The 20103-nt window shown below is 35.2% G+C and overlaps 2 protein-coding genes and 2 non-coding genes across 5 annotated transcripts in view; 2 read left to right on the top strand and 2 right to left on the bottom strand.

The window, feature by feature from the left end:
• LOC106662477 (laminin subunit gamma-1) overlaps positions 1-8175 on the top strand; it is a 275363-nt gene extending 267188 nt beyond the window's left edge. For both annotated transcript variants that reach the window (XM_014386595.2, XM_014386604.2), the window contains 22 exons: positions 901-1089; positions 1147-1372; positions 1537-1646; positions 1714-1863; positions 1932-2101; positions 2171-2303; positions 2369-2593; positions 2661-2846; positions 2910-3104; positions 3164-3360; positions 3429-3653; positions 3712-3979; positions 4061-4236; positions 5901-6031; positions 6101-6211; positions 6271-6475; positions 6537-6774; positions 6835-7037; positions 7110-7268; positions 7341-7458; positions 7517-7629; positions 7687-8175. In XM_014386595.2, the coding sequence (XP_014242081.1) occupies positions 901-1089; positions 1147-1372; positions 1537-1646; positions 1714-1863; positions 1932-2101; positions 2171-2303; positions 2369-2593; positions 2661-2846; positions 2910-3104; positions 3164-3360; positions 3429-3653; positions 3712-3979; positions 4061-4236; positions 5901-6031; positions 6101-6211; positions 6271-6475; positions 6537-6774; positions 6835-7037; positions 7110-7268; positions 7341-7458; positions 7517-7629; positions 7687-7812 (3854 nt within the window). In that variant the 3' untranslated portion in view covers positions 7813-8175. The remainder of the gene's footprint in view (positions 1-900; positions 1090-1146; positions 1373-1536; positions 1647-1713; positions 1864-1931; positions 2102-2170; positions 2304-2368; positions 2594-2660; positions 2847-2909; positions 3105-3163; positions 3361-3428; positions 3654-3711; positions 3980-4060; positions 4237-5900; positions 6032-6100; positions 6212-6270; positions 6476-6536; positions 6775-6834; positions 7038-7109; positions 7269-7340; positions 7459-7516; positions 7630-7686) is intronic.
• A 2478-nt stretch (positions 8176-10653) lies between these two features.
• LOC106666327 (putative serine protease K12H4.7) lies at positions 10654-14257 on the bottom strand. The gene is made up of 10 exons (XM_014393470.2): positions 14243-14257; positions 13850-14037; positions 13597-13784; positions 13199-13434; positions 12206-12341; positions 11925-12113; positions 11747-11862; positions 11549-11681; positions 11320-11489; positions 10654-11248 (listed from the first exon to the last, which is right to left on the bottom strand). Exons 1-10 carry the CDS (start codon positions 14250-14252, stop codon positions 11136-11138), a joined length of 1479 nt encoding a protein of 492 aa, XP_014248956.1. The 5' UTR covers positions 14253-14257; the 3' UTR covers positions 10654-11135.
• A 3168-nt stretch (positions 14258-17425) lies between these two features.
• LOC112127393 lies at positions 17426-17618 on the bottom strand. The gene has a single exon (XR_002910553.1). It is a non-coding gene; the product is annotated as a U2 spliceosomal RNA (small nuclear RNA).
• A 1499-nt stretch (positions 17619-19117) lies between these two features.
• On the top strand, positions 19118-19237 carry LOC112127391. Its single transcript, XR_002910551.1, has one exon. It is a non-coding gene; the product is annotated as a U5 spliceosomal RNA (small nuclear RNA).
• The last annotated feature ends 866 nt before the right edge of the window (positions 19238-20103 follow it).

Raw genomic sequence — 20103 nt, 5'->3', positions numbered from 1 at the left:
TCATTAGTAAGTGAAAATTTGCAGTATTCGGCAGAGCTACCGAGTACCGTGAGAGACACCTGCCAAGGGAAAGGTATCCTAGCATGCCCAGCAGTGATACCACTGGCGACCCGACGGTCGGCCTATATTCTGAACGACTTGGGAGTGGAAGATATTAACTGGAACTCCGCAGGTCTTGTGGGTATATAGCGAAATGGAACACTCATGGCGGTACAATCTACCGGTGGGGCAGGAATTGATGATGGTATGCAGGAATGCGTCAGCTGTCGAAAGCCAGGTACTGGGCAGCTGCGGGATGTCAAAGGTTGTGAACTTTCTATGAACCAGTACCTAATACTACCCACCACGAAAGGTCAGACGACAGCGACCCGGATCAAACGCCCTGTCCTTGAGACCGGCATCGTCCACCTGTCACTCCTAATTTATTAAGGAATCAGTTGATTTATTTTATTGTTGTATTCTCTGGAATAAACAAAAAACCTACTGGATAAAAACCAGTGCAAAAAATGTATGTTGAACTAGTACTGTATCACTAATCGATCCTTCTTACTCATTGATGATAGTGCAAAGCCATGAGTGATGGCAGAACTTTTTACATTTCTTAAAAAACCTACTGGATAAAAAATGTATGTTGAACCGGCACTGGGTCTGCCTTCACTCATGGCTTTGGATGTTTCCCAAATGTGTTTCGACTTTGTGCCATTTTCGGGAGTGGCCCTGTGTTCCACTCGCAGAACAACATCCAAAATCACAAAAACTGTAAGAGTGACCTATTTACAGGAGTCATATACGATAATAATCAAATCTGTGTGTTTTGAATTTAAAATAATAAATTTATGTAACAACAAAATGTCTATTTATTACTGGTAACCAACTAATAGTTGAATCTTATGTTTTCAGCTTGCAACTGCAATGGGTATTCACAGAAGTGCTTCTATGACCAGAAGTTGTACGAAGAGACGGGGCACGGAGGACATTGTCTTGACTGCACAGCCAACAGGGATGGACCGCACTGTGAACGCTGTCGGGACAACTATTACCTCGATGAAGACACTAAAGAATGCCTGCCTTGCGACTGTAACGAAATCGGTATGTACAATTTGAATTGAAAACCTCGACAAACTGGTAAATATTCTTTCTATTTAGGTTCGATGAATCTCCAATGTAACTCGAACGGGAAATGCATCTGCAAATTTGGCGTGGATGGAGAAAAGTGCGAAAAGTGCGGCCAAGATTTCTACGACTTCAGCATCACCGGTTGCAAAGCGTGTAACTGTTCACAATTGGGAAGTCTGAACACTGAAACCAGCTGCGACAAAGACGACGGAAGGTGCAGCTGCAAGGAAAATGTCGAAGGAAAAGAATGTCAAAAGTGAGCTCTTCAATTGATATTCTATTTTTATCTAATTAAATTCTTAATATTACACTACAATATAGTATAAATGTTGAATGCAAAAAAAATATTCTAACAATAAATCATTTTATACACTGAAATGGTAAAAACATGATTTGTAAATTTTTCTTTCACATTTCTAGGTGTAAACCTGGTTATTTTAACCTGGACGAATTTAATGAATTTGGTTGCACCCCTTGCTTCTGCTATGGTCATTCTACATCTTGTGACTCAGCCATTGGGTATTCCAGAGGTACACCCTATACAGTTTTTATTTATAAGTGTTCATAATCATTGTATGCATTAATTTTTCTTTTTAGTTTGGCTTGAATCTATGTTTGCTCGAAATAATGAGAAGTGGTCAGCTGTTGATGACACTTCAGCATCGCAACCATTGCATTATAATCCCAGATCCCAAGACATATCAGTTGTTTCAAAAGGAAGAGAATCTGTTTACTTTCTCGCACCGAGTATATTTTATTTGTTTAATTAATTTTTTTTTAATTTAACACCAGTTACACAAACCTTAATGTTACAGAAAAATACCTTGGAGATCAAAGAGCATCGTACAATCAGGATTTACAGTTCAAATTGTGGGTCGGAGAAAAAGGGGCTGCACCTTCTGTCAGTGATATCATATTGGAGAGTAATGGGAGGCAAATATCGCAGACAATTTTCGGCCAAGGCAACACTTCTCCGAGCACAACTGTAATTCATCATTTCAAATTCTGTTAGAACATAATTAGACATTTTTATACAATTTTATCATTTTTGCAGCCTACTTTTTACAAATTTAGATTACATGAACATGGCGATCATGGATGGCAACCAAAATTGTCTTCTATCGAATTTATAAGCATCTTGTCAAATCTGACAGCTATCAAAATCAGAGGAACTTACACCACTAAAGGTAATAAAAATTACTGTGGTTTTTTGTTGCAAATTGCAGTTTTAATTTTTTTTTCTTTCTTGTAGGATCTGGTTATCTTGACCAACTTAAACTTGGCTCAGCAGCTCGACAGGCTGCTGGACAAGCGGCTCTATGGATTGAACGATGCTCTTGTCCGACTGGATTCATCGGTCAGTTTTGTGAATCGTGTTCTGCAGGCTACAAGCACGAACCACCAAATGGCGGACCATTTGCCCAATGTGTGCCTTGTACTTGCAACGGCCATGCTGAAACATGTGATCCAGACACAGGTATTTTAATCAACTACTTAATTATTTAAATATTTGAGCGTTTTTTTATGTGCAACATTTTGCATAGGTCGTTGTATTTGTGAGAATAACACAGCTGGTGATAACTGTGAAAGGTGTGCTCAAGGCTTTTATGGCAATGCTCTGGCCGGCACTCCAAATGACTGTAAACCCTGTCCCTGCATTAATAACGGGCCGTGCTCCTTGCTTCCCGATTCATCGGTTGTTTGTTCAGACTGTCCGGACGGCTATGCAGGTACTTAGTGCATCTTGCCATATTATGTGACTTGTTACTAAATTTTCATCCATTAATCCCTAGGCGCACATTGTGATATATGCGGTGAAGGGTATTTTGGAGTTGCTACCGGTAACAACACAAGGCCCGACTGCCAGCCTTGTGATTGTAACATGAACATCGATCCAAACGCAATAAACAATTGTGACAAGGAAACTGGAGAGTGTCTTAAATGTATTTACAACACAAGAGGTTTTCACTGTGACCAATGTCTTGAAGGTAAATGATTTGTTTAAAATTTTCGATAAAATTTAAACTTTGGTTTTATTTTTTTTAAGGATTTTATGGAGATGCCCTTTCTCCAGAAAAAGGCGATTGTAAACCATGTCTTTGTTATGAGAAAGGGACAGAAGGTGGAGCTAACGGGGCTTACCATTGCAACCAAGTTTCCGGTCAGTGCCAATGCAAACCTAACGTCATTGGGACTAACTGTGACCAGTGCAAACCTGGCTACTACGATCTTGAGAGTGGCGAAGTACTTTTTATTTTATCCTTATTAACTCCACAACTGTATTTTTTTTACATATTTTTGTTTTATGGAAGGGCTGCAAACCATGTAACTGCAACATCACAGGTTCTGTAGGTACAACCTGCGACTTACATTCCGGTCAATGTATTTGCGCTGCAGGTGTTATGGGATTGCAGTGTGATAAATGTGAGACCTATCACTATGGTTTTTTTGACGAGGACATAGACGGATGTTCCACTTGCGATTGTGACCCCATAGGGTCCCTTGATTTGCAGTGTAATGAAACTGGTCACTGCCCTGTAAGAAAAATAAATTTTATCAAATTTATCAATGTATTTACTGACACCGTTGTTTCAGTGCTTGGAAAATTTTGAAGGGGAAAAGTGTGATAGGTGCAAAGAGAACAAACACGATAAGAAAAAGAATTGTATCGATTGTCCCCATTGCTACAATTTGGTCCAGGATGAAGTGAACAAACACAGAGAAAATTTGGCCAAACTTAAAGATGTGATGGAGAACCTCAGGAATACCCCTTTGTACCATGACGTACAGTTCGACGAGCAAATTGTATTAGTTACTCAAATGGTTGATAATTTATGGAAAAATGCCAAATCAGCAGCTGGAGGTAATTTCATAATGGCCTTTTTTTTAAAGAAAAAATCTAGCAATAAAATAATCTAATTTATTTTTATGCGTCTTTTAAAAGATGACAATGAGCTTGAAGCTAAGATTGAGGAACTTAGGAAAAAGTTTAATACGATGAAAGAAACAACTATGAAAATTGTGGATGATTTAAAAGATACAGAATTCCTTGTGGATGAAGCTGATAACAATGCTACTTCCATTAAACAAGCCTCTGAAAAATCTATAATTGATGTGAAGGTAACTATAATAAAAATTTTATATTTATAAATTACTAATTTATATAATGCACATGCACCCATACATGTGTGCAAAGCTAAATCTATCACTTCTCGCAGCTCGCTGTCAATTCCAGTTTTTGTAATTTACAACAAATTACCAGCAGACCTTGAGAATCACCCACTGAGGTTAGGCTCTAGAAGCTATGGTTAGGGTTGGTTAGGTTAGCTTCTAATGTAATCAGTTTCTAAATCCAAACCAACTCACATCCTCACTCACTCTTCTTTCCTATTTACTCAATTCACTCAGTTAGGGTACTGGTGTACTTGATTTTCCTCCATCAGCCCTCTCACACTACACATTCACGCCAATAAATACATTCACTCTCAATACACACTAGGAGCCCAAAACTATCATTTCAACATATAATAAAACAACCCTGTTTCCTCCATGATTCAACAAAGATATTTGCAATTAATTAAGGGTTTTAGTTGAGACAAAAAAGTCAATGGCACGAGCGGGATTCGAACCCACGATCTTCGGCTAGATACGCCGCTGCTCTACCACTTGAGCTATCGTGACCTCGATCCACTCGGACACCAACTTCCTATCTCAACCCCACCTTTTGAGTTTTCCCTCCTTTTTGCCATTTTTCAAATGTCATGTAATCGGATTGGATTCTCGGCGACAAATGAAATGGCCACGGAGAGTTTTAGTGAAGTATACTTCATTTTAATTCATTAAAGTCACTAATTTAGTGGTCCGCTTGACCAATTAATATATTACAATTAATTAATGTTTTTAGTTGAGATAAAAAAGTCAATGGCACGAGCGGGATTCGAAAGGTGGGGTTGAGATAGGAAGTTGGTGTCCGAGTGGATCGAGGTCATGATAGCTCAAGTGGTAGAGCAGCGGCGTATCTAGCCGAAGATTGTGGGTTCGAATCCCGCTCGTGACACTGACGTTTTAATCTCAACTAAAAACCTTAATTAATTGTAATATATTAATTGGTCAAGCGGACCACTAAATTAGTGAATTTAAAGATATTTGCTGCCATGCTCAAGCACAATTCTCATATCAAGAGACATTCCTACACGCTCTCTATATAGAGCCAAGGAATCACACCCTTCAATTAGGTGGAACCTTTTCTCATACGCCAGACACATATAGGCTCAAAAATAAGTGTCTATTTGTCAACCTTACATGGCCTTTCACTAATTGGGTTCCTTCTTCTAAGAGCCAGGTCTTCTGAGGACCACCGGGCCAGTGATCATTATACAAAAGAGCTTCTGTGCCAATCTGGCTCAATTACCACAGAATTTATTTAGATGCTCCCTAAACATATATAACTATTCTAAACTGAGGGTTGATGGGTTACTCAATTTTCCAACCCTTTCAAACTAAACATTCTCGCTAATAAATACATTCATTTCCAACATACCATAAGAAACACAAGATAAAATCTCTATAAAGTATTATATACAGCAAAATAGCATGTTCCCTTCAAAAATCATGTTGATGTGATTTCATTTATGTTTGTACAATTGTTAGATCGATAATGATAACATGAATGATGCTTTTTTACGTGTTTAATTCATTTACGCAAACAAGCTTTAATATTAAATTTGAAACTTTCCCTGTAAGACTAATGGATTATACAAAAAATAAATAACTGTTTATTTTAGAACGCAATGGAGCACCTTACGGTTGATGGTTTATTAGCTCTCAATTTGGCCAGAAATAAATCAAAAGAATCAGGTCAAAAGAATCAACTTATGACTGATATTGCACATCGTGCTAGAACTATAGTCACTGAGTAAGTATCTTTCCTTTTCTTTAAAAAAAAATTTTTTTTTTAAATAAACAATCTTTATTTTAATATCAGGCAGTTGAATGAAGTCAAAGAAACAGAAATGATTGCTAAAAACGCCTTTGATACCTGCGAAGAAGCTATTGGACTTTTGAACCAAGCGAAGGATAAGCAGACAAATGCAACGTAAGTTATGTACGACCCGTTGAAAAGCCTCATAATTAAACTATTAATATTTTTATCAGGAGAGAGCTAGAACAGTTAAGCACAGATATAGAACAGGCAAGAATGGAGATGGACCGAGTAACCAAGTTAGCAAATAACACTTTAGATACTGTTTCCAAAGCCTACCAGGAAGCCCTAAATTTTGCCGTCGAGATCAATAATCTCGTTGAGCCACAAGTAGATGTCGGAGCGATAAGATCTGAAACTGACATGCAACTGAAAAGAGTACTGTTAAAAATATATACGTTTAAAAGAAAAACGCAATCTAATCGACTTTTTCTTGCAGCTTGAAGACCTACAAATATCAATACAGAAAGCTGAAGAACAGTATAAAGAGGAAACAAGCGGAATAGAAGATGAGTTGGTCGACAGCCAGAAAAATCTAGAGAGAGCGATGGCTTTGCAGAAGGAAGCAGACCTTCTCATGGCTAGGGCCGATGCTGCAAAGAAGAAAGCCGAGGAGGCAGTAGCTCTGGGTGATAATACGCTGAAAGAAGCTCAGGAAGTGTTAGCATCTATGAAAGGTTAACACATTTTTTTTTGCTTACTTTGCATAAAAGTTGTATAAACATGTCCGATTTTAGATTTTGACAAGAAAAGCCAAATTAGCAAAGAAAAGGCGAATAAAGAACTAGAGCGAATACCGGAGATTGAAACATTGCTTTTTGAGGCTACTTCCACGACTATTAACGCACAGGAAGCTCTTCAAGGTGCACTTGTAAATGCCAAAAATTCAGCTACTATGGCAAAGAAAGTAGAAGAGGAAATGTCCGACAAAGTATCAAACGTATGAAAAAATTAAATTCATTTTGTTTTTAAAAAAATTAATTTATTTGAGAAAAAAATATTTATTTGGCAGGATTTGAAAACTCTCAAAGAAAGTGTTAACAAAGGGACTGAAGATGCGGAAAAGATGGTAGGAATTGTGAAAGCTGTCGACCAGAGGGTAGGACAACTTGAAGAAAAAATTGAAAAAATGAAATCCGCTAATGACGAAAACATTAAATTTACCGAAATGGTAAGATAACATTTCGACATTTTGTTATTTGTTCATGTTTTGTCTCTTGTAACGCTTATCTGTTCTAATCAGGCGGTAGATAAAGTAGGAAAAGCTAAAAACAATACCGACGAAGCAGAAAGACAAGTAGTAGAAGCTTTAAAAAAATTGGAACTTATAGAAAAAGAATTGAGTGACTTAACCGATATAGGTATCGTACAAAATATATTATTTCAAATAATAAATGTAATAATAATTTTTTTTTTAAGATGAAGACACATTGAATCAACTTGAAATCAGGTTCAAGCAAGTGCAAGACGATTTTGATAATTCTATTATAAATGAAAAGCTGTTAACACTGACTAAAGATAAAGCAAAACAGGTAAATTGATTTATTTCCAATCTAATTCACTATTTTCATAAAAATATATGTTTTTAGCAAGCTCTCTTGAAGCAGCATGAAGAAAGTTACAATAAACTAGAGGCAGAGGTGGACAACATCAGACGTATAGCGTTAGCTATCCCTGACAGCTGTTTCAACAAGGAGACGAACCTCGAGCCTTAAAAATGATGATGTTCCCTCATTAATATACCAAAGATTGTGTCTAGATGTGTAAAGAACTTTGGATTTTGTGCCATTTTTATGTTTTCATTTTCCTTTTATTTTATTTTTATTTTGTGCGTGTGTGTTAAGACTTAGATTGAGCAGGTGTATAGCATTTTAAAATAGTCAAGACTCGCCGAGCCTTACTCTATTTCTGACCTCTCCCCCTTTTCTAAAAGATCTTTCTGAAATGTGTTCATTCTTTTTTAAGTCATAGTCTTTTGTATTATAAGTCAAATGATAATCAAATGTAAATCACTATTGTAGACTATAGTTTTGTAAGTACAATGGTAAAAAAATTAATTAAACTTTTACATTTGTTTATTTTGTTTTAGCTTTGTACCTTCTACTGCTGAAATAAGTGTCTTCTTTTTGTCTTGTGCCCAGTTGACTGGAAAGTAATGTCGTTTTATATTAAATTCAAACATATAAATTGTCTTTTGAACATCATCAAGATCTAGAGGTGGCATTTTGGACATCATCCAAATTTTCAAATTTTTTACCGCTTAAAAAATGTTGCTGCGAGGTTTGCATTATCCTGTTGCAAAATAACGCTTTTAATTTTGACTATCGCTGGGCACTTTTTAATTGATGATTGATGTGCTCGATCAAATTGTTCGCAGTAAAGGTCTGCATTCATAGTTTGTCCGGGTTTCACCACTTCAAAATGAATGACCCCATGAATATTCCACCAAACACACAAAAGCGCCTTTTTGGGGTGTTAACCTAGTTTAGCCATACTTCGAGGTGATTCATTCATAGAGAGCCACTGACTTTTGCAATTTGAATTATCAAGGAGCCATATTTCATCGCCAATGATCAAGCGATCAAAACATGCTACTGTATTTTACTGCTGAAGCATAAATTTGGTCTGCTTACTTTACCAATCTGCTGCAAATGTTTTTGGATGGTCGACCAATGTTGATTAAGTGTGTTTGTCGGTTCCTCAATTATCTGACAGATTCATTTCCACTTCCGCCTAAAACATGTCATCGTATAAAGTTGTTGATCTTCCTGATCGATAAGAGTCAAAAATATCAAAATAACCGGATTTGAACTTAGAAAACCAACTTTGGAACTTGGATAAACATCGCAAATGTTTTTGGTAGCAACTGTTCTGTTTCTACCCTTGTCGAACTCAAAAAGCATACAACACCCGATATGTACCTCTTCTGGTATTTGGCTGACCATTTCACCATAAATTGCAAAAAATTAAAATTTAATTATTTACAAGTTAACAAGCCATTCTGACCTTAAAATATCTTTGGCACGACTATGAAGTACTCAACGAGCTGATAAATAAAAAAACAAATATTGACACGGTAGAAACGACATTACTTTCCAAACCCCCAATATTAACAAGTTGAAGGTTGTATTGGTCCGCATCTCCTCCCCTCTTGGTAATAACACCTCCGTTTTTCAGGCAGAAATCTGGGCCATAAATGTGTGTTGTAGAACACTTATGGTAAATAAAATTAAGGGAAAAAATATTAGAATTTTTTTCTGACAGTCAGGCTAGTCTCTTAGGTCAAAAAGATTTGTCAACCTCACGACTGGTGAAGGAAACTGTAGATCTTATCAATAGGATCTCTTTCAGGTTTGAGAACAGGTAACCCTTATTTGGGTGCCAGCACATAAAGGACACCATGAAAAGGCGGATGGCCTAGCCAAAGAAGGTTCTAATACTGCGTTTGTCGGGCCACAACCGGTATTCCCTCACTCTATGAGCACAGCGAAAGAGAGTATTAATAACTGGGGCATGAAATAATTCCTTACAGAGTAGATCAAGCCAGCAGAATCGAAATGGCTATTCTCTATCTCAAGGAAGGGAATTAGGTGATAGGTATCCTGACGGACTGAGAAGACACCTCACTTACCAGATCCCTTTTGCCGTTTTTGCAAAATAAAAGAAGAAACGGCAAGGCACTATCTTGCAGAGTGTGATAGGTATGCTAGGTCTAGATTTGAAGTCTTTGAAGGAGAGGACATCACCAAATCACTCCCTGAGATTAAATGGTCCAAAATATTGGGGTTTGTGAACACGTCCAAGAGGTTTATGCAGGACACGTGAGCCAACCAAGTCCTGGACCTTTTAGGGATGGGGTACGAGTCTACACAGGCATTTAACCCCTCGGGTCTTGGTCGCCCACCCTGCATAATATATATAAGGTTTTTAGTTGAGATAAAAAAGTCAATGGCACGAGCGGGATTCGAACCCACGATCTTCGGCTTGATACGCCGCTGCTCTACCACTTGAGCTATCGTGACCTCGATCCACTCGGACACCAACTGTACACAACATTTGAAAAATGGCAAAAAGGAGGGAAAATTCAAAAGGTGGGGTTGAGATGGGAAGTTAGTGTCCAAGTGGATTGAGGTCACAATAGCTCAAGTGGTATCGTGGATTCGAAACCCGCTCATGCCATTGACTTTTTTATCTCAACTAAAACCTTAATTAATTGTAGTTATTAACTTACATTTAAGCTCATGCTGAACTGGCACTAGGTTTCTTATTGATCTGCCTACACTTGCTGGTTTGTCAAACCTGCAAGTGAAGAATGACCCAATAAGTGACCCAGGGTTCAGCATAAATTCACCAACTCACCAGTATTAAATTTGTTTTATTTGTGCATATTTTGTAGCTAAATACTAATTTACAATAAAACCCAAGCACTACATTCCATCAAGAAGAATCGAAAAGGAAAATGGAGCAGGTTGAAGAAACCATAAAACTAGCCTTTAATGAGCTAATATAAAAATCAGGCTTGTCTGTTGTCAAACTGCTGTGAATGAAAAAAAAAAAAAAATGGCAGCGCTGAATATTCATTTGTATAGAGAGACTAGTTAACTTAATTTACCAGTTTTACTAAGTTAAAAAAAGTAAAATAATCCAGAGGTGATAGAAATAGAGAATAAAAATTAGAAAAAAAATAAGAAAACCAAAATAAGTGAAAAACTGATGATGTTTAATTCTAAAGTGAAACTTGTTGTACTTGAAATACATATTACATTTCTCACCATGTGTATAAAAACATGATCAACCTTTAAACTGCATAAATTGTTTAATGTCAAAACATAAGTTGTTTTAAGCCCATGCTGAATTGGCACTAGGTTACTTATTGATCTGCCTACAAGATACCGGTTTGTCAAATCTGCAAGTGAAGAATGACCCAATAAGTGACCCAGTGTTGGTTCAGCATAAGTTCACCAACTCACTTATTAAATTAATTTTATTTGTGCATATTTTATAGCTAAATACTAATTTACAATAAAATCCAAGCACACTAGTCAATGCTAAGCCAATCTCCAATTTGATTAACAATATTAACCCGAGCTTTAGTCAATTGAGGAGGATCCTTTGGTGATGGTGGGTACATGTTAGCACAGTGAGCAGTACCTAAAATATCAAAGTTATTTTGTAATGTCTTTAACAAAATCAAAATGTATAATATGAAATCAAATATAAACCATTTATGTAAATCGCTCGTATTTCAGGTTTGTTTGAGGCGGTGATTCCAAGCGCATGCCAAGGATCAATGCTGCCATGAACAAATAAAACTCTCGTTGCTTTTAAATGAACATCACCATACATAATGTTCGTTCTCATTATTCCATCGTTTAAAACCTGTTCGTTAATTCTAAAATACAGTTTAAAATATACTATTATGTACTAATTTATTCTTTCTTATTGACTTACTCTGGACCGAAAACATCTTGGCACTGTTTCGTGAAATATGGCAATGGGATGTTAGAACCAAACAGTTCTTCAGGGCTACTCGAAGTTTGATAGAAACCAAATTCCGTACACGTTTGATACATCCATTGACGAGCTATATTTACAGAAAAATATACAGTTGGATTATTCACTTACTTGCGATACAATTTAAGATTTCACCTGATTGGCTGTGGTCCCAGACTGTATTTTTGAGTTCCTCTATTTGCTGGGAATATGTAAAATTTAAACATTCACTTTTAGAGGTTGTAAGCATCATTTCGCTAATAACTGCATATCTTGAAAATAAACAATTAAAACTCTAATTACTTGAATTAATCACTTGCCCTTTTATATTTACCTATCTAATGGTTCTCCCAGCTCACGGTCGACCATTACGTTGCAAATATCATCAATAGTAATTTTTGACGGGCTTGTTGATGTCCTGTCATTTTCATTGTACTGAACGACAAGAGCAAAATTTCCTGAAAGTGAGCCAGCTAACGAGGACACATCTAAAGCATTGCTCACATTGAGATCAGAGCAAAGTCTAAAATATCAAAATGAAAACAGATTAATAATTTAATGTTGAGGTTTAATAAATAATCATGATTATTATTTTAATTGTTAGTATATCATTACTTAAATTTTTTTGTTAATGTTTCTGCACCGGACGGATCTGTGACTAACTTATCGAATTTTATAACAGCCTGATGGACAGAAGTTACACAATCATCGTTGAATGTAGACAATGAGGCTGATACAACTTCATTGTACTCTAAAAATAAAAATACACGGTTACGAGTTTACTCTTTGAATGCCAAGGATGTACATGTGCGTCCAAGTCGTTTACCGTCTACGTCCATGGGCAAAATTTGAACCTCAGTTTGCTCTAGCTTTGCCAGGTCGGCTATAGATTGTAATCTACGCACTGTGGTCGTGTTTCCTGTACATTATGCTGATTTTGGTTTTCAACTAACATTTTTTTTTTTTTTAATTTTGTGAATATTTTTTTAGGTGCCGTTCTTCAAACAGTTCTTAGTTTATTCTAGTGAAGTTCATTGTAGTTTTAGTTTTAGAAAGCAATTTTATTTTTTAATTTGTGTTGTTTGTGCCTTTTTGGATTTTTTAGTTTAAATTATTTATTGATGTTTATTGTGGGAATAAAGTTAGAACTTCGTTTTATTGAATAAATATTTTTTTCAAAAATGTTCCTTTTTCAACGTGGATCTTGAATGCATTAAATATATAAATTTTATTAATTAATTGCTTAAAACTAATTAATTTCTTTTTTTTGACCTTTTTTTTTAAGAGTACTTTTATCAAAGTTTTCAATTTTATATGTAAAAACAGGGCTTTATTTTTCCATTGAGGTCTCTTTGTGTGTTTTAACTTTTGTTATTGATATTGTTAAAAATGGAACAACTTGGACCATGTATAGTTTTTAAAAAAATAAAATAATAATTGAGCAAAAAAATTAAATAAGGAAGAAGAATTGTTGATGAGAAAAAAGTGGTGTCCAAGTTAGGATGTACATGTACAGCCATGATGATTAAAGTTTCTCTCTCTCTCTCTCTCTCTCTCTCTCTCTCTCTCTCTCTCTCTCTCTCTCTCTCTCCCCTCTCTATTGTTTACCTTTAAAATCAGCTTTTGCAAGAAGTGGACTACTTGAAGAAACAGCAGCATGTACCAAATGAGGATATTTGTATCGAAGCCAGGCAGCCAAGGACCCGGGGTAGCTTCCACCGAACGCAATCCATTTATTCCTCTCCGTCAATCCGTATTTCTTATTCATCCCTTTAATGAAGTTAGCCAGATCGGCAAGTGCTTGCTCACTGCTCAAATACCTAAGATTTTGAGTGCTCGTATCTCTACGGAGGGAAAAAAAATATATTCATCAAATCCATTTAATAGCTAATATTCATCCATAAAAATTATCCAAAATAATTAATTATTTATTTAAATTAGTGTTTTTAAATATTTTTAATATTTAACAAACGAGAATCTTTAAAAAAAATATATATTTGACATACGGCGTGGGCTGTGAGTTTCCATAATATCTATGTTCTAGTTGGAAACATAAAGCTTTATATTTTTTAGCATAGTTGATCCAAGAGGCTTTCACCATCCATTCTGCCGAAGCCTCCGCTTCGCCTCCAATCAGTAGAAAAACGGGTGCGTTCCTCTTGTGTTTCATAAATGAATCATTCACTTGGTATTTCTTAAAACAGACAGAGTTTATCACAGTTTGGCAGAATTTCTTCCAAAGACCGAGCCGTCGTATACCTGATTCCAGGTGTGCGTGTTCGTCGGGTCAAAGTGGTCCAGCTTTTGTTCAAACCACATGTCTGGAGGGAGTCGTTGATATTTAACGCGAGGTGGCCATCGCCTCATAGAATTCCTTCTAACAGCAGAGCAGTGTACAATGCACACTGTTACTAATATAAAAAGAATACTTTTCTTGGGCATTTTGCCTTTTAAAAAAATAATTAAATTAGTTATGTTTTTTAAGATAAATTTGAAATTGAACCATTCCAAAATATTAAAATTTATATTTAGTTATTATTACTATCATTATACATAATGTATATATTAATAAATTTATAATGAAATATACTAAATTAAGAGTTTTGTTAAAGGACTTTATTGAACTTTTTGTAATAAAATGTTTCTACTTACCAATATTCATGTTATTTTTCCTTGCTGAAAATCACTTTATCTTTTGGCTTAGTTATGTGCATAACATTCTTTTTATATCCTGTACTCATTTGTTAATAGGTACTGTTAAGATACTATTGTATTATTTCGCACTAATATATGTACATTAACTATGCCAGATAAAATATAATAATAATAAATGAAAATTAAAAAAAAAAAAAAAAAGACTCGTATTTTGTTGTATATTTCAAACTATATGTATTGAATTCATTATATTAATTACATCTTTATTTTAATATTAACCAAATTAATAAAAATCAGAAATTCATGAGTTTAAAAAAAGTTTAAAATCTTAAATTTTATATCTTTCAATTAATTAAGGATTTTAGTTGAGATAAAAAAGTCAGTGTCACGAGCGGGATTCGAACCCACGACCTTCGGCTAGATACGCCGCTACTCTACCACTTGAGCTATCGTGACCTCGATCCACTCGGACACTAACTTCCTATCTCAACCCCACCTTTTGAATTTTCCCTCCTATTTGCCATTTTTCAAATGTCGTGTAATCTATTTGGTTCTTGGCGATAAATAAAATAGCCACGGAGAGTTTTAGTGAAAACACTTTATTTTACCTTATTATATAATTAAGGATTTTAGTTGAGATAAAAAAAGACAGTGTCATTTGGGAGTAGATCGAGATATTTAGACTTTGTAATAAAGAAAGTTTCTACCTATTTATATCTTTGTGCTTTGTTCAGATCCAGAATTTACTGAGTACTCTTCTCTACTTGATCTTGGAAGTTGTAGAACTTAAAAACCCCAGGGGCATTGAACCCAAGTATTTTGTTAACATTTTCCAACTCAATTTTTCCAGATTGTCCTGTCAGAAAACAATAACAAAACGAAGTCAGTCTTAAATCACAGACAGCTTTGATAATCGAGCCAATACCCATACTTGATTTAGGTTTGCAGAGGTCTATTTTAAAATCCATTCAGAATAAGAGTGAGTTTTATCTTTCAATTAATTAAGTACTTTAGTTGAGATAAAAATTCAGTGTCACGAGCTGGATTCGAACCCACGATCTTCGGCTAGATACGCCGCTGCTCTACCACTTGAGCTATCGTGACCTCGATCCACTCGGACACTAACTTCCTATCTCAACCCCACCTTTTGAATTTTCCCTCCTATTTGCCATTTTTCAAATGTTGTGTAATCTATTTGGTTCTTGACGACAAATGAAATGGCCACGGAGAGCTTTAGTGAAGATATACTTCAGTTAAACTTATTAAATTCATTAATTCTCGTGGTCCGCTTGACCAATTAATATCTTTCAATTAATTAAGGTTTTTAGTTGAGATGAAAAAAAGTGGAGGGAAAAGCTCCCGTAGTGGATGAAAAGGTGTAGATAATATTGTTGCAAGGTATTTTAGTTCGAGTAATTTTCTTCTATAGTGTAGAGGGAGTTCACCTGCTTCTAAATAAAGGCTATTGACAGGACTTGAGCGAAAAGCTCCAATGGCATGTTGTAGCCCTGCATTACGAATGGTGTCGCAAATCTGCGAGGCTGAAGCGTACGCTTGGTAACCATAGTCAACCTTTGAGCGCACAAGGCTCCTGTATAGTCTTTAATTCAATTCATTAATACATTCTACATTACAACTGGAGTAAATTTAATTACTTACTTTTGTTCCAATACCAATTTTATTGTTATAAATTGTTCTCCATTTATTGAGTACCTAATTTAAAAACAAAACAAAAATAATGAAAATAAAGTTTCAGGAGCAAACCCAGATGTAGCTCATCGATATAATACATATAAAAATTGTATATGCAACTAATTAAATGTGATATCCAAAAAAAATGAGTTAAGACCGCTACCAAGAATACATTAATTGTGTATTGCAAGAGGTAATTTAAGATCAAAGAAATTTGATGAAAGTAAAACCAACACCTTAGTGGAAAAGCTGCTGGTTTCGTTGAGTTGTCGGTGTAGGGTAGTTTTTGGAAGTGTAGTATCCAAAAGAAAGCCTAAATAAATGCTTCATCAATCTACACATTTTGTTCCGAAAGAGAATTTGGCTCGAAAGTTGATGCAGTGTAATATTTTTTGTAAGGTTCACCTTCGTTTTTAGTATTATTATTAAATATTTAGTTAGGTGGGCCGAAAAAGCTGCTGATTAGTTGAGTTTTCGGTGTAGGGTAGTTTTTGAAAGTGTATTATATCTAAAAGAAAGCCTAACTAAATGCTTCATCGATTTACACATTTTGTTCCGAAAGAGAATTTAGCTCGAAAATTAGTAGATGCAGTGTAAAATTGTTTGTAAGTTATTCGGATATCGTGAGATGCGGCCGGGTGTGATGTAGGTTTCAGAAAAACATTTTCTTTATCGTGCCAACGTTTCGATCTTTTATTGAGATCATCTTCAGGGCCTGGGATTTACAAACAATGTTTACATTTAACAAATACATTTAGGATGTGGAAAAGCGAATTTATACATCTCACGATATCTGAATAACTATCGATTAACGGTCACTAATCTCTTCACATTTTTTGTAAGGTTCACCTTCGTTTTTAGTATTATTATTAAATATTTAGTTAGGTGGGCCGAAAAAGCTGCTGATTAGTTGAGTAGTCGGTGTAGCGTAGTTTTTGGAAGTGTATTATATCTAAAAGAAAGCCTAAATAAATGCTTCATCAATCTACACATTTTGTTCCGAAAGAGAATTTAGCTCGAAAATTAGTTGATGCAGGGCAAAATTTTTTGTAAGTTTCACCTTCGTTTTTAGTATTATTCATATTTAGTTAGGTGGGCCGAAAAAGCTGCTGATTAGTAAACCCAGATGTAGCTCATCGATACAATACATATACAAATTGTACGTGCAACTAATTAAATGTGATATCCAAAAAAATGAGTTAAGACTGCTACTAGGAATACCTTAATTGTGTATTGCAAGCAGTAATTTAAGTCTTAAGATCAAAGAAAATTGACGAAAGTAAAATCCAACATCTTAGCTTAAAAAATTTGCTCTTTCTTCGATTGTGGAAGTAGAAAATTTTTTTTTTGAAGTATCCGAAAGAAAACCTATAAAAAGACTTCATCAATTACGATTTGTTCCGAAAGAGAATTTTTCAAAAAAATTACTCGATTCTGTGTAATTTTACCAGTGTGTCACGTTCTTTCTAAGTATTTTATTCATATTTAGTTAGATGGGCCGTTCCCGGAGGTACTGCAATACCGGGTCAACCCGCGACAGAGGTGGAGCAAGCCCCTAGCACTCCGTCATTTTCCAAAAATCAGTTTAATCTACTGGACTCCCTATGGAAGTCGTACCAGAGATTAAGCTGATAAGAACAGATACTACACTTTGATCTTAGCCAAAAGGCCGAGAAGCGATACCGACCAACGATACCGCAATCACTTTCTATCCCGCACCGACCGTCCGACTCGACGGGAAGTTGATCATGACTGACATTAAACAATCACTGTCTGCCCAAAAACAAAAATCGCCCTACACCTCAATTCAGCCTGTACTGCATTTCCAACTAAAAAGAACTTCTGTTGAAGTTCTCATCAATTTATGGTTTCCTGCAAACCTGAAAGTACGTTTTATAAAGTGATACATGAAATAGGTTCATCTAAATGGCCGCTAGAGCGTTGAGTCATGTGCTCATTTCTACAGATATTCTGTTCACTACAAGGAAATACAAAACTTCAATTAAATAGTTAAAAAGCTGCTTTAATGCATATTTCAATTCGTAAATGCGTAAAAATAAATATTTCAGAAATAAGTATGGATTATGCTGGATAACTAAGCCGGTATCCAGCAAAGAGTCTGTACCTGCCGTCAACTTATCAACTTTATTCATGATCTAAAAGGATGAAAAACCGTGTAATTTATTAGTGTGTTTTGTAGTTTTATTGGTATTTTATTTCATATATATGTTTAGTGCTGTTATCTGTATTTTTAGCCATTTTACTATGATTGTAAAATAGTCGTTTAATTCAATACATTTTCCCTTTCATTAAGACTGATTTCCATTTATTTATTGAAAAAGATTTTCTTTTTCTTCATGAAGGCAAACACTCAAAACAGATCACTCGATTGTTTAAAAATGAATTCATCAGTTTTTCCCTCCTGTCGAATTTCAAACTAGTTTCTGTTGAAATTTTAACTCACGACAATATTACAAACCTGAAAGTAATTTTATAAATTGATACTTGAAATAAAATTCAATTTTCAAAAATGCTAGATCGTAGTGTCATGTTTTCTCGTTTACAGATGTTCAATGCACTAACAACGAAATACAAAACTCCATTTTAATTGATACATTAAAATATTTTAAATTGAATAGAGAAAATGGTTTGATTGAACGATTTAAGTGTATTTAATCTTTAAAAAAAATTGTAACATATTAGTGAAATAATTAAAATGATAATGACATTCTGTGTCAATTCAATGCTCAAGCTATTAATGAAAATTTCATTTTTGAAACCTGAATTTTTGATCTAAATACAAGAATTTAAATATTAATCAATAAAGTTGGTAAACATTACAACTAAAATAAATTATTAATAAAAATTTAAATTTCAAATGTTGGTTTAAATATGGGATTTCAACTTCGATTAAAGCGTCATCTAGCGTCTAGTCTGTTAAGCACGTTCAGCTTTATTGCTGTCGTAGTAGTATAAAACCAATTAAACTTAAAAATACATAAATTCAATGAGGTTGAAATTATTTTTAATGTTTATAACTGAAAAGAGTGAAAAGGCGGGTTGCTTGTAAAAAAGGTACGTATTGTCGGTTTGAGTGTGCCCGGAGGATTTCTCCGGATTCTTCCCGTTCAGTGGAAAGCGGGGCTAGAGCTATACACGGAAACGGGCGAGTCTTGGTCGTCACTCTGGTCTCCCTTCATAACGAATAAATCTTTCGCCTTTTACTAAAGATTTCCGTGGAGGGGGACTCACTGATGAGTCTGTAATGAAATTTTTTGTAGTGTCTTGTCGTCAGACGAGGCCGCTAACGCAGTGTGCATAAACTATTCAGAAATCGTGAGTTAGATGCGGTCCTGGTGTGAATGTATGATTCAGAAAAACATTTTCTTTATCGTGCTAATGTTACGATCTTCGAAGCCATCTTCAGGATTTACAGACATTGTTTACATTTAACAAATACATTTAGGATGTGGAAAAATGAAATTATACACTGTAAAATATATTTTTTTTATATTCAAAGTATTTCTACTCACTCAAAGTGTTTGTCTTCTGTCTAATTGTGCCATTCTTGCGTGTTGTGTGAGAATGCCAGTGAGATTTTGCTGATTTATGTTTATATATATCACCTCAAAGAAGCCGACGGGTTATACAAAAATGTCTTTTCTATACCGATTTCCTTCCCCGCCCCTTCAAAATTCAACGTACATAAACATAAAACAGCAAAATCTCACTGGCACTCCAAACACGCAAGAATGGCACAATTACACAGAAGAGAAACACTGAGTGAGTAGAAATACATTGATTGCATATAAAAAATATATTTTGCAGTGTATAAAATTCACTTTTCCACATCCTAAATGTATTTGTTAAATGTAAAAAATCTTTGTAAATCCCAGGCGCTGAAGATGATCTCAATAAAGATCGAAACGTTGGCAAGATAGAGAAAATGTTTTTTCTGAAACCTACATCACACCAGACCGCATCTAACAATTTCTGAATAATTATCGATTAACGGTCACTAATCACCACACATAGTATCTAATGTAAAGCACTAAGGTTTCGTGTAGAATCACTCTGGTGTAATTTTCTAGTGAATAAAAAAAGGTTTGCGTAAAAGCGGCCTCACTGATGGAGTCTGTAGTGCTGTACGTAAATTTTTTTGTTGT

The sequence above is a fragment of the Cimex lectularius genome, unplaced genomic scaffold (genome assembly GCF_000648675.2).
Source record: "Cimex lectularius strain Harlan isolate CLEC.00 unplaced genomic scaffold, Clec_2.1 scaffold1, whole genome shotgun sequence".
In the NCBI taxonomy this organism is placed as follows: Eukaryota; Metazoa; Arthropoda; class Insecta; order Hemiptera; family Cimicidae; genus Cimex; species Cimex lectularius.
The sequence above is the reverse complement of the archived record's forward strand: the minus strand, read 5'-3'. Positions and strand labels throughout refer to the sequence as shown.

Coding starts and splice junctions, on each gene's coding strand:
- LOC106666327 (XM_014393470.2), bottom strand. Junction 11,682..11,746: donor CTGGGACCACAGCCAATCAG/GTGAAATCTTAA, acceptor CTGTAAATATAG/CTCGTCAATGGATGTATCAA. Junction 11,249..11,319: donor ACGAGCGATTTACATAAATG/GTTTATATTTGA, acceptor TTGATATTTTAG/GTACTGCTCACTGTGCTAAC.